Genomic DNA, 13914 nt, shown 5'->3' on the forward strand with positions numbered 1-13914 from the left:
CAGCACAGCAACATGGCACAAGTATACATATGTAACAAACCTGCACGTTATGCACATGTACCCTAGAACTTAAAGTATAATAATAAAAAATAATTCAAAAAAAACCCAAAAAACATAAAGTCAGGCTGGGCATGGTGGCTCACGCCTGTAATCCCAATGTTTTGGGAGGCTTGGGAGGCTGAGGCTGGTGAATCACCTGAGGTCAGGAGTTCAAGATCATCCTGGGCAACATGGTGAAACCCCATCTCTACTTAAAATGCAAAAATTAGCTGGGTGTGGTGGTGGGTGCCTGTAATCCCAGATACTCAGGTGGCTCAGGCAGGAGAATTGCTTGAACCTGGGAGGTGGAGGTTGCAGTGGACCAAGACTGCACCATCACACTCCAGCCTGGGTGACAGAACGACACTCCATCTCTAAATAAATAAATAAAGTCTTTAAACAAACAAGAAAACAACCCATGTGCACATAGGGAACACACATTAGGTATATCAATATCAAAATTTTTATTGTGACCAGTGATCTTTCTGATGCTTCTTAATTTTATCCAATTTAGATTGAATTTCAATACTATTCTTTGCATGAACTAATGTATCTCTCCACTGTTTCTGTATTTTGTTTGAATAATATTCATAGTAGAAAAATGAGTCTCACCTAAGTATGATGGGAATCGAAGAAATTTTTTTCAAATTTCATCAATTTAAGAATGTTAAATTTTTTGCCTACAAAGTTACACTGTATTTTCAAAATTTAATGTCAAACTTTTTACCAGCAGCCAGTTCCTATAAGTTCTCCTATTACACAATACCCAAATTATGTTTTAAAGAAAGAAATGAATTCTGGATTCATGAACTCCTTATGTGTGAATCTTCTTTAGAAAATAAAATCTAAACATTCCATCAAATAATACGATGCTTAGTGATAACTTTTTACAGACTGCAGTAAAAAGATTATCACCCACTTCAATGATAATTGCTAAATTACGGGGTATCTTGTTTTAGTTTTCTATTGTAACCAAAACAAATTACAACTTAAAAGATTTAAAATAATATTCATTTACTATCTCACATTTCTTTTGGTCACAAATCCAGGTAGATTCAGCTGGGTTCTCTGCTTGATGTCTCACAAATTGAAACTAAGATAGCAGATGGAAAACAATATTTGCATACCACACAGCCAAAAAAAGGTTAATATCCAATATATTTAAGTGACTCAAACAACTCAATAGAAAAAAGAACAGACAATTAAAAAAAATGAACATAGAACCTGGATAGACATTTCTCAAAAGAAGACATACAAATGGTCAATAGGATATAAGAAAAGATGCTCTGCATCACTAGTCATCAGATAAATGCAAATTGAGATCACAATGAGATATCACCTTATATCTGTTAGAATGGCTGTTACACAAGAGATGAGGCCGGGTGCAGTGGCTCACACCTGTAATCCCAGCATTTTGGGAGGCTGAGGCAGGCAGATCACCTGAGTTCAGGAGTTCAAGACCAGCCTGACCAACATGGTGAAACCTTATCTCTACTAAAAGATACAAAATATTAGCCTGGTATGGTGGCAGGCGCCTGTAATCCCAGCTACTCAGGAGACTGAGGCAGAAGAATCGCTTGAACCCAGGAGGTGGAGGTTGCAGTGAGCCAAGATCACTCCACTGCACTCCAGCCTGGGTGACAGAGCGAAACTCCGTCTATTAAAAAAAAAAAAAAAAAGATGAAGCGTCCAGCGTGGTGGCTTACTCCCATAATCCTAGCTCTTTGGGAGGCTGCAATGGGTGGATCTCTTGAGCTCAGGCATTTGAGACCAGCCTGGGCAACATAGTGAAACCCCATCTCTACAAAACAAATAAATGCATACATACATACATACCTACTTGCATACATACATACATACATACATTAGATGGGTATGGTGGCTCACACCTGTAGTCCCAGCTACTTGAGCTGCCAAAGCGGGAGGATCGCTTAAGCCCAGGAGGAGGAAGTTGCAGATTGCAGTGAGCCCCAAGATCGCGGCCAGTGCACTCCAGCCTGGGTGACAGAGTGAGACCCTGTCTTAAAAAAAAAAAAAGATGACACTAACAAGTGTTGGTAACGATGTGAAGAAAAGGGAACCCTGTACGCTACTGATGTCAATGTAAATTAGTATAACCATTGTAGAAGTTCCTAAAAAAAATTGAAAATAGAACTACCATAGGAACCAACCATCCCACTACTGGGCATATGTTCAGTGGAAATGAAATCAGCGTGTCAAAGAGACATCTGCCCTCTCATGTTCATTGCAGCACTATTCACAATAGCCAAGATATAAAATTAACCTAAGTGTCCATTGATGGATGAATGCATAACAAAAATGTGGTATATATACATATACTTTTTAGCCTTTAAAAAGAAGGAAATTCTGTCATTTGAGATGACATGGATGAACTTGGAGGACGTTATGCTAAGTGAAATAAGCCCAACATGGAAAGACAAATATGCCATGTTTTCACTTATATATAGAATCTAAAACTATCAAACTCATGGAAGTGGAGAGTAGAATGATGGTTGCCAACAGCTAGGAGTGGGAGGTAGAAATGGGGTATGTTGGTCAAAGGGTAACAAGTTTCAGTTAGAATCAATACATTCTGGAGATCTGTTGTACAGCATGGTGACTATAGTTAATACATACTTGAAAGTGGCTCAGAGGGTTGACCTTAAATATTCTCACTACACACACAAAAAGATAACTGTGAAGTAATGGAGATATTAATTAGCCTGATTGTGGTAATCATTTCACAATGTATGCATATATGAAAACATCACATTATACAACATAAATATATACAATTCTTATTTGTCACTAACATTTGCTCAGTAATGCTGGGGATGGGGAAAAGGGGCCAGCTGAGCCAGTCTGTTACCTGGAGGCTCTGGTAAAGAATGTACTTCTAAGATCATCCAGATGGTTGGCAGAATACAGCTCCATGCAGTTGTAGAAGTGAAGTCCCTGTTTTTCTTCTGTTTTAATTTCGTCATTTTCGTTATTTGGCTGGAGTCAGTATTTCTCAGCTTTTAGAAGGTTTCTATTGTAAACTCCTCCATTTGAATAACTACTTCAAGTGATTACATTCCATTGCAGTGGTCCTACACAAAGCTTACTTGTAAGAATTTTTAAGGCCAGGCACGGTGGCTCATGCCTGTAATCCCAGCTCTTTGGGAGGCTGAGGCAGGCAGATCACTAGAGGTCAGGAGGTCAAGACCAGCCTGACCAACATAGTGAAACCCCGTCTCTACTAAAAATACAAAAACTAACTGGGCATAGTGGCATTCGCCTGTAATCCCAGCTACCTGGGAGGCTGAGGCAGAGAATCACTTGAACCTGTGAGGTGGAGGTTATAGTGAGCTGAGATGGCACCACTGCACTCCATTCAGCCTGGGTGACAGAGTAAGACTCTGTCTCAAAATAAATACATAAATAAAATAATAATAACAAATGCAAGCTTTTCTAGTTTTATTCCATTCAGAGCTAATTATACTTGTAAATAATGGTGCTAATCCAACAGTTCTACCTTTATGTCACTAATATGTCCAAATTGCACTTGTGGTAAAGCAATTGCTGAAGTTTGCAACGTCTGTGCATTTCTTAAGTTGCAATGAAAAATAGTTTACTAGATTTATTTGTTCTCTAAGTTTGTCTCCATATTGTCAACCAGTGCTGAGTACATTGCACTATGTGGTCGACCAGTGCTGAATACATGGCAAAGATTCATTGGAAATCTCTGATGCAGTCTGTGACTCTTGTTTGTCAATTAACTATACTTTTTTAGTCTTAGCAATACAAAGTGCTGTTGGCTACAGCCAACAGATGAAATATTGACACTTTTCAGGTTCTTGTAATACTTTCAAGCATTTTTTAGTTTGAACTTCTTTATGGTTTACATAAATGGCATTTAAAAGGTGATGTTTGTTGCTTCATTAGACATACATATTCAGAAATAACATACTTTGGTTTTAGCACCTCAAAACTCAAACTCAATACGTAAAAGACTAGTAGAAATTCTTGGTTTCTTATTTCTTTGGAATAACATCATTATTATTTGCTTCATTACTTTTTCACATTCATGCAAGTTAAACATTTTTACCTTCATAATTTTATGTGATTCACAGTAAATACTTGTCAAATTTACATTTATTACTACATTTCTCAAATTAACTCCTTTTCACATTCCTGCTTCTTGATTATTGTTTTTTCTTGACCAAGAAAGGTCTAGTAAAGTTTATTTTGTCATCATCAAATTAGAATAAAATGACAATTTTTTACTTTGCTGGTTTAGCTAATTATGTTAAAAGTGGGTTAAAAAACAGACTTGATGTAAATTAGAATAATTGCAAAATAACATGTAAAAATTAAATGCTTACATTTTCTCAGATATTTTGTAGTTTGTGTTGGAGTTGGAAAACAAATCTTAAAATAATGCACAATGCAATGTGGCCCTGTTGTACATGCAATAACAATAATAATAGCAATAATACTAAATTCTTTTGTTGATAGCTCCAAGCTTTGGGATGTACTGGGAATTTGATGAAGAATATCTTTAGAAAAGAACTAATATTTTCCTGAAAGTTGATGACAATTTCAGATTCTCTATTTTTATTTTTAGAGGGAGGGATTATTTTGAAACTTTTTATTTGTTTATTTACTTTACTGAGGATTTAATCCCAACATCTCTATGCAAAATATTTCTGGAGGCATTAATTTTTTTTCTTTTTGGAAATTTGAAGTTGTTTGGCTATTTTTTCCCATTACTCTTAATCAAAAGCAATCCTAAGTAATAAAATATATTAGAGGGCACAAATTGTCTCTCTTGTATATCACAACACTACTCAAATAGTGGTTTACAAACTTGTGTTGGTTAAATACTTTTACCAGTACTGCTAAAATAAGCCAGAAATTTAGAGTAAGCATTTAGAAACTTACATTTTTGATGTTTTTATCCCATCCCACTGGAGAAGTTTCTTTAACAAGGCATTGTGGAACTTACATGTTGAGCAGAAAGTGCAAATATCTACCACTATTAGCAGCAGATGTGAGGAATCATTGGACAATAAGTTCAGTGATTAAAAGATAATATATGAAATAGTTTCTAACTTCTTGAAAATCAAAAAATGTGATTAATTATAACCAACTCTGTGAAATATCTCAGGAAATAGCCAAAAGCTACAGGTCAATTTGCCTAACATAATGTACATGAAAACGAGTTTTAGCCTTCAATTTCCCTTCAATTTCTTTTTTTCTTTCTTGATGGCATGTATTTTTTTCTTTTCCATTCATTTGACATTAAACTCTTTAAACTAATTTATCTAAGAGTATGTCTAACACAAATTTATATTTCTAGATATTTCTGATATATGCAATGTTTTGTGTTTTTATTATACTTTAAGTTTTGGGATACATGTGCAGAACATGCAGGTTTGTTAACATAGGTATATACATGCCATGGTGATTTGCTGCACCCATCAACCCATCATCTACATTAGGTCTTTCTCCTAATGCTATCCCCTCCTTGCCCCCCACCCCGTGACTGACCTTGGTGTGTGATGTTCCCCTCCCTGTATCCATGTGTTTTCAGTGTTCAACTCCCATTTATGAGTGAGAACATGCGGTGTTTGATTCTGTTCCTGTGTTAGTTTGCTGAGAATGATGGTTTCCAGCTTCATTCATGTCCCTGCAAAGGACATGAACTTATCCTTTTTATGTCTGCATGGTATTCCATGGTGTATATGTGTCACATTTTCTTTATCCAATCTATCATTGATAGGCATTTGGGTCGGTTACAAGTCTTTGCTATTGTGAATAGTGCTACAATAAACATACGTGTGCATGTGTCTTTTTAGTAGAATGATTTATAATCCTTTGGGTATATACTCAGTAATGGGATGGCTGGGTCCAATGGTATTTCTGGTTCTAAATCCTTGAGGAATCGCCACACTGTCTTCCACAATGGTTGAGCTAATTTACACTTCCACCAACAGTGTAAAAGCATTCTTATTTCTCCACATCCTCTCCAGCATCTGTTGTTTCCTGACTTTTTAATGATCACCATTCTAACTGGCATGAGATGGTATCTCATTGGGGTTTTGATTTGCATTTCTCTAATGACCGCGATGATGAGCTTTTTTTCATATGTTTGTTGGCCTCATATATGTCTTCTTTTGAGAAGTATCTGTTCATAGCTTTTGATGTTTTAGTCATGAAGTCTTTGGTGGGCTTGCTTTTATAGCCTCATAAGTTTCTTTTGGTCTTCTTTTGAAGATGTTTTCTTTTCCTTAAAAGAAACATCTTACCTTCATAATTTTTTATAATTTATCTTTAGTTAAACACCTTACCTTCATAATTTTTTATAATTCACAATAAGCACTTGTCAAATTTGCAAAATTTGTTACTAGATTTATCAAATTATCTCCCTTTGCAATTCCTACTTATTGAGTATTATTCTTTTAGGCTGCATGTGCTTAGCTGTACCTTATGATGCATTTTTATTGATAATATGAATTTGTTATTTTCCTGAGTGCATTTTAAGGTAGAAATGCCCAGTGTGATTTTGTTAGCTGTTAAAGAAAAATAAATGTCTGAAAATATTAATCCTGCTTGGGAATAACTTTTGTTTTACATTAGTTAGACCCAGTCTGGATGGCACTCCTGTATATAGCTCAGCACAGCTGCTGACTTAAAAAAAAACCCATTTGTTTTATATTCTGATGAATGTGGATTATTAGAAGCAGATCTTGCTATATACCAATAGCAATAGACAATGACATTTTGTGTCTATGACCCATCTTTTGCTGGATATTTTCCCATTGCCGCTCAGATCTGCTTCCCATTCTTCTTCACTTCGCCCCTGTACTTTCTGGCTTCTAGTTTGGTTTGGCAAATGGGTAGCACAGGCAGATGACTAAAGTGGAGCATGCAAGGAGACTGAGATTGGAGTTTCTATCCTCCAGGCTCCCTCTTAGAGGGCAACCACAGTTTGACTGCATTTCTCTCTTAAAGGCCAAAGCTTTTTATTAAGCACATCTCCTCAATAGTTATTCTGTCTTGGTCTATCTTCCTCTTCAGCCCTAAGAGTGATAACAGTTTATTTTGTTCTGTCCCTGAGAACACAACCATCTTGTTTTATAGCTCTGCCCATGTCTTTGGAAAGAATTCCTTCATTCAGGTACCCTATTTGAGTGTGCCCTGCATTTCCTACCAAAACTTTGACTGATCTAATGATCAATTTTTAAATGTAGCTATTTAAAAAATGAAAGACAAAAAATGCAGTATAGATATGGCTACCCATGTCATTACTTCATTTTGCTGACTAAAACTCCACTAAACACAAATGGGATGTCTTAGTTTTGGTTATGCACTCATAGAATATACTCAGATATGAATCAAAAGGAAAAAATTTCTGGGTGTAAAAAACAAGCAGAGAAAGCACTAACTATCTAAATGACAAAAAGACAGGAGACATGAAAAGGAGTTTACAAGAAACTTTAAAGAACAGACAACAGTGATATGATCACAAGTGATTACATAAAGTTTCCTATATACTAGGCTCATACTAAGCAATTTACATGTATTGAACTATTTATTTCTCACAGAAACTCTATGAGGAAATACTATTCTCATTTTACAAGTGAGGAAACTGCGGCACAGAGCACTTAGTCTGGTTGTATAGCCTATTCTCTTAGCTACCGTGCCATGCTGCTCTTTCAATGATTTTGCTGATGAAACTGCTAAAGTATAATAAAGACTAGATATATAGATGGATACACTTGTAATAGTAACTTTTTGTCCTTATTTCCATAATATCCTTATAGTTTACTTATTTATTTAAATTCTTCCTTAGTATAGAATTATTCTTAAGCCTAACTTTAGTTCTTGCTATTCTTTTCCAAAAATAATGAATTTGCATAACATATTATTTGCTACTATGAGTACATTTGTATGCTAACATACATTTAATATTCCTTTTAGAATTTATGATTGGTGAATATGCCTGTTAACAAATCACCTATGATTAATACATATGGAGGCATATCTTCCCCTTATCATGAAGAGCTCTGGAAATTAAATTTTCAACATTTAAGTGGAGAAAGGAGTCATAAATCAAGGTAAGCTAGAAAATAATTATAGGACCCATATGTATTGTAGAGAATTTAGAAAATATGGAAAACTGTGAAAAATAAAAATTCACCCATAGTTCTCTAACCAAAGATTAAAATTTTAAAGTTTATTGTTTTTTAATAGCCTTGTTTATTACAATTATATGCTTTCTAAAATTTTGAATTCTATACTTTTTGTTTGAAATAATTATCTATACTCATATGTTTTCTTAATTTGTCATAATAATGCATAGATTTCATGAGAAAATAGTTGATAACTCCTATATCATGAAGCATTCTATTTAGGTCTAAGATCTTTGATATTTCAAATTTAGACAAAATAGAATGTTTTTCTATTTTGAAATATTTCAAATTATTTCCTTGGGATAAAGTTTCTACAACGAGTGCAAGAGCAATTTGAAAGAACTGTCACAAAGACTTTACAGTCACAAATAATGTACTTTTTCTAGTTGTTTTCTGTGGTATCCTTGTCCCAATACCATAGTGATCCATACTGTAAAAAAAGTGGCAGGAAAAGTTGTTGTCCACCTAGAATCCTACAGAGAAGAAAATAAAATTCAAAGTGTATCATTAAAAAACTGAATGGTTTTGCTATTAGTCATATAAACATAATATACTGAAGAAATATGTAAAACTGGTCAGTGCGTCTAAATGGTGAAGGATGCTACAAATAAAAAGCAACAGAACCTAAATATACAAACCGTGACTAGATCATTCTGTTACTAATAGGATATAGATAAACAGCGGAAAAATAATTTGTATTAAAATGTTCAGAGTAGTTTTAATTAATTTAAAAATTGAAAATAGCAAATGCTTTATAATGGAATGATCAAGTCAATTAAATATATCTGAATAGTAGAATACAATAGAAATGTTTATAAGAAAAAATTGAAACAGAAATTAGTATACAATGATTAAACTGATTATATCAAATGTGTATTATGGATACCACAATTCACCAAGAATGGAGTATAATCTTTTTCAGCCTACCAGATAGTAATAGATACTATGCTAGAAAGGAGCAGGTTAGATTCTTCATGTAAACAAATTTCAAAAGCCCTGGATTTAACAAAGCACAACTGTTTTCTTTACTCCAAAAGTTCTCAGCTTTTTTATTTGTTTATTTATTTATTTATTTATTTTTAGAGACAGGGTCACCGAGGCTGGAATGCAGTGGCGTGATTATAGCTTACTATAACCTTACTATAACCTATAGCTTGCTATAATCCTGGGCTCAAGTGATCCTCCTGCCTCAGCCTCCTGAGCAACTGGCACCATGGGCACATGCCAGTATGGCTGGCTAATTTTAATTTTTTTTTTTTTTTTTTGTGGAGATGGGGTCATGCTTTGTTGCCCAGTCTGGTCTTGAACTCCTGGCCTCAAGTGATCAGCACTCCTTTTCCTCCCAAAATGTTGGAATTACAGGCATGATCCACTGTGCCTGGCTCAGTTTTAAAATATGCTCATGTGTAGTATAAGTCCGCATTAGGGGGACTGATACAGTTTGGCTCTGTGTCCTCATTCGAATATCATCTTGAATTATAATCCCCATGTGTCAAATGAGGGACCTGGTGGGAGGTGATTGGATCACAGGGATGGATTTCCCCTTGGCTGTTCTCATGATAGTAAGTGAGTCCTCATGCAATCTGGTTGTTTGGTAAGTGTCTGGTGCTTCCTCCTTCGCACTCTCTCCTGCCACCATGTAAGAGGTGCCTTGCTTCCCCTTCCCCTTCTGCCATGATTGTAAATCTCCTGAGGCCTCCCCAGCCATGCCGAACTGTGAGTCAATTAAACCTCTTTTGTTTATAAATTACCCAGTCTCAAGTGGTATCTCTGTAGCAGTGTGAGAATGGACTAATACAGAGACAGAGCTAGCCTTGCCACCACTACCTATACAACCTGCTTCATCAGAATGAACTCATGGAACACGTTTTAAGTATTATTAATTTCTGTTCAATGTCCAAATTTTTATTAGGAAAAATAACTTGCTAGATCAAAATGTGTTGTTAATAGATCAAAATTTCTTAAAAATTGTATGTGATTTTTAAGTTTTAAGAAATTGCTGAAAACTTAGAAATGTATAATGGCATACATGCCATAGAATTTAAGATGTTGGCATATTGTTATGGGCTGAATGTGTGTGTCCCCACACAATTCATATGTTGAAGTCCCAACCTCAATGTGTATTATGGCCGCTGCAATTCACAAAGAAGAGAGTGTGATCTCATGGCAAACCAGATCGTAATAGATATTATGCTAAAAAGGAGGGGTTTAGGTTCTTCATTTAAACAAATTTGAAAAGCCCTGGAGTTAACAAAGTGAAATTGTAATGCAGTTTGATGGCATTAGGAAGTGTGGCCTTTGGGAGGTAGTTGGGCATAGATGAGGTCATGATGGTGGAGTTCTCATGATGGGATTAGTGTCTTTACAAGAAAAGGAAGAGCTACCAGCACTTACTCTCTCCTCTGTGTGAGGATGCAGCAAGAAGGCAGCTGTCTGCAAGCCAAGAACACAGCCCTCACCAATACCAGCCCATGCTGGCACCCTATCTTGGATTTCCCAGCTTCTGGAACATGAAGAAATAAAATGTTTAAGTCACCCAGTTTACATTGTTTTGTTATAGAAGCCCCAGTAGCCTGAGACACATATTGTTACATTTGTTTCAAATACTTTTCTTGAATAAAGAACACTTCAAGAACTACAGTTTCAGCTGTTTAACCCTATGTGCTTTCGACTATAGTAATTGTGGCATGTATCATTCCAGTTCATTTTTCTACTTTAATATACATGAATATGAAATTGTATTTTTCACATTTATTAATGTAATTCTACCTAATACATTTTTCTGTGACTTAGTTTTTTAAAAAATGCTACATTTTAACTTTAATCCATATGGATAATTATGTATTTTCTCCATTTTAATGGCTGAGAAATTCTAATATAATAAATTTTCCTTATTTATTATTTTCCAAATTTTTGACAACAAAATCAATGCCATAGTGAAAATCATTGCATATTTCTCCTTGTGTATGTGTGCAAGTGTTTCTTTTTTTTATATTTTTATTTTTACAGACAGGGTCTTACTCTATGTCCCAGGCTGGAGTGCAGTGGCACAATCATAGCTCACTGCAACCTCGAATTCCTGGGCTCAAGAGAGCCTCCTGCTTCAGCTTCTGGAGTAGCTAGAATCACAGGCACATGTAACCATACCTGGATAAAGAAAAAAGTTTTTTTTTGTAGAGATGGAATTCGCTTCGTTGCTGAGGCTAGTTTCAAACTCCTGACCTCAAATGGTCCTCACCCCTCAGCCTCCAAAAATTCTGGGTTATAGATATGAGCCATTGTGCCCAGCTAAGTATAATTTTTGATTTATTATTTTAAAAAATTTACTTGATGCTTTCTATGGGTCTCCAAAAGTATCTGAAAAAAAAAAAAATACATACACACACACACACACACACATATCCCCCCCCACACTATAAAAGAATAAGAGAGGATCACTCCCCCTTGTCTTCACCAACACCTAACAGATCAGTTTGGGGAGACTTAACATCTTTATCATAACCATATTATAATTTAGAAACATGGCATATCTCTTCATTTATTTATTTATAAAAATTTTCTCAATACAGTTTTAGTGTTTTTATTTTTATATGGGTATTGTCTTAGATTTCTTAATTTTTGACAGTATAATAGGTCAAAAGTGACACTTATAACGAATTTTCTAAGATTCCCTAATAACTATGTGACTATCTTTTTATGTTTGTTGCTGTTAGAATTACTTCTATGTGTTGTCTTATTCTTATTAATATGTTGGTATTATTAAATATTTATTGTAAATTCTCCCAAGGTATGCCTTATCCTTTAACTTTGTTTTAGTTGTGCCTTTACTTACATGGAAGTCTTAAAAATTGTTATAGTTATTATGTTTTTAAGATTCATTAATGTTGTTGAGTGTAACTATGGCATTTTTATTGCTTGTTTTTCATTTCACTGTTGCATTTTATTAACATACTGCAAATTATCCATTAATTCTGTTAATTTTGGACATTTCAATTATTTTCAGTTTATGGTTATTATGAACAATGTTTCATACATTCCCGTATGGGCCATTCGCTTCGTTGCTGAGGCTAGTTTCAAACTCCTGACCTCAAATGGTCCTCACCCCTCAGCCTCCAAAAATTCTGGGTTATAGATGTGAGCCATTGTGCCCAGCTAAGAATAATTTTTGATTTATTATTTTAAAAAATTTACTTGATGCTTTCTATGGGTCTCCAAAAGTATCTGAAAAAAAAAATACACACACACACACAGACACAGACATCTTAATGTACAGACTTATGAGTGGAATTGCTGGGTCAGAGGATATGTATATAAAATGTAGTGACTGGAACATAGTAATTTTTATGAAGTCAGATATCTCAATCTTTTAGGATTAGCCTTTTTTTCCCCTGTATTTTGGTTAAAAAAATCTTTCCCAACCACAAGATCGTGTAGATAGTCTTGTATATTATTTTCTAAAAACCTTATTGTTTTCTCTTTCATGTCTGTAATCTATGTGGAAATTTTTATAAATAATATTAAACACAAGTCTGATTTTCTTTTTAAAATGTGCATAGTCAATTCATCAATACCACAAAAGGAAAAAATCCTTTCTCCACTATTTCAGTAGTACAACTATTGCATAACTCATGCGTTCACATGTAATTGATATGCTTATCTGCTCTATATTCTGCTTCACTGGCCCATTTGTCTAATTCCACACCAACATCACACGGCCTTAATTACTATGGTTTGGTAATAACATTTAATAGTCAATATGATAGATTTTTCCAAACTTGTTTTTCTTGAGTGGTATCTTGCACATTAATTTTGAAACCAGCTTGTCATAATTTTTCTTTTCAAAAAATTGCAGGGAGTTTTTAATTGGATTTTTCAGAATCTATAGATCAATTTGGGGAGAAAACATCTTTTTCATAACCATATTCTAATTTATAAACATGGTATATCTCTTCATTTATTTAGTTATTTATAAAATTTTCTCAATACAGTTTTACTTCTTTTTTCATATGGGTATTGTCTATCATTCTCATAGCAGTATTGTTCACAGAGGCATTGTTAGATTTATTTCTATGTATTTAGTATTTTTGATGCCATTTATAAATTATATGCATATATAGAGTTCTAAAATTTGTATTTTCTAACTTTTTTTTTACCAGAAAAGAGAAGTAAATTTTTATATATTGATTTTACACACACAAATATTGCTAAATTTCCTTATTAATTCTGAATATTTTTGTCTCCATATTGACTTAAAAGGAATATTTTAAACATTTGACTGACAAGGGACTATTAACCAGAATATATAAAGAACTCAAACACCCTAATAACAATATCCCAAATCATCTAATTGAAATATAGGCAACAGATCTGTGTAGACATTTCTCAAAAAACGACATACAAGCTGGGCGCGGTGGCTCACGCCTGTCATCCCAGCACTGTGGGAGGCCGGGGCCTGCGGATCATGAGGTCAGGAGATGGAGACCATCCTGGCGAACATGGTGAAACCCCGTCTCTACTAAATACACAAAAAATTAGCCGGGCGTGGTGGCGGGCGCCTGTAGTCCCAGCTACTTGGGAGGCTGAGGCAGGAGAATGGTGTGAACCCGGGAGGCAGAGCTTGCAGTGAGCCGGGATCGCACCACTGCACTCCAGCCTGGGCGACGGAGTGAGACTCTGTCTCAAAAACAAGAAAAAA

General features: G+C 34.9%; 1 protein-coding gene across 1 annotated transcript in view; it reads left to right on the forward strand.

Annotated features, from left to right (window-relative positions):
• Positions 1–13914, forward strand: part of TMEM232 (transmembrane protein 232) — a 159992-nt gene that overhangs the window by 49038 nt on the left and 97040 nt on the right. The window contains exon 2 of the mRNA XM_011989402.1: positions 8008–8144. Coding sequence (XP_011844792.1) covers positions 8026–8144 — 119 coding nt within the window. The 5' untranslated portion in view covers positions 8008–8025. The remainder of the gene's footprint in view (positions 1–8007; positions 8145–13914) is intronic.

This window comes from Mandrillus leucophaeus, unplaced genomic scaffold (genome assembly GCF_000951045.1).
Source record: "Mandrillus leucophaeus isolate KB7577 unplaced genomic scaffold, Mleu.le_1.0 Scaffold352, whole genome shotgun sequence".
NCBI lineage: Eukaryota > Metazoa > Chordata > Mammalia > Primates > Cercopithecidae > Mandrillus > Mandrillus leucophaeus.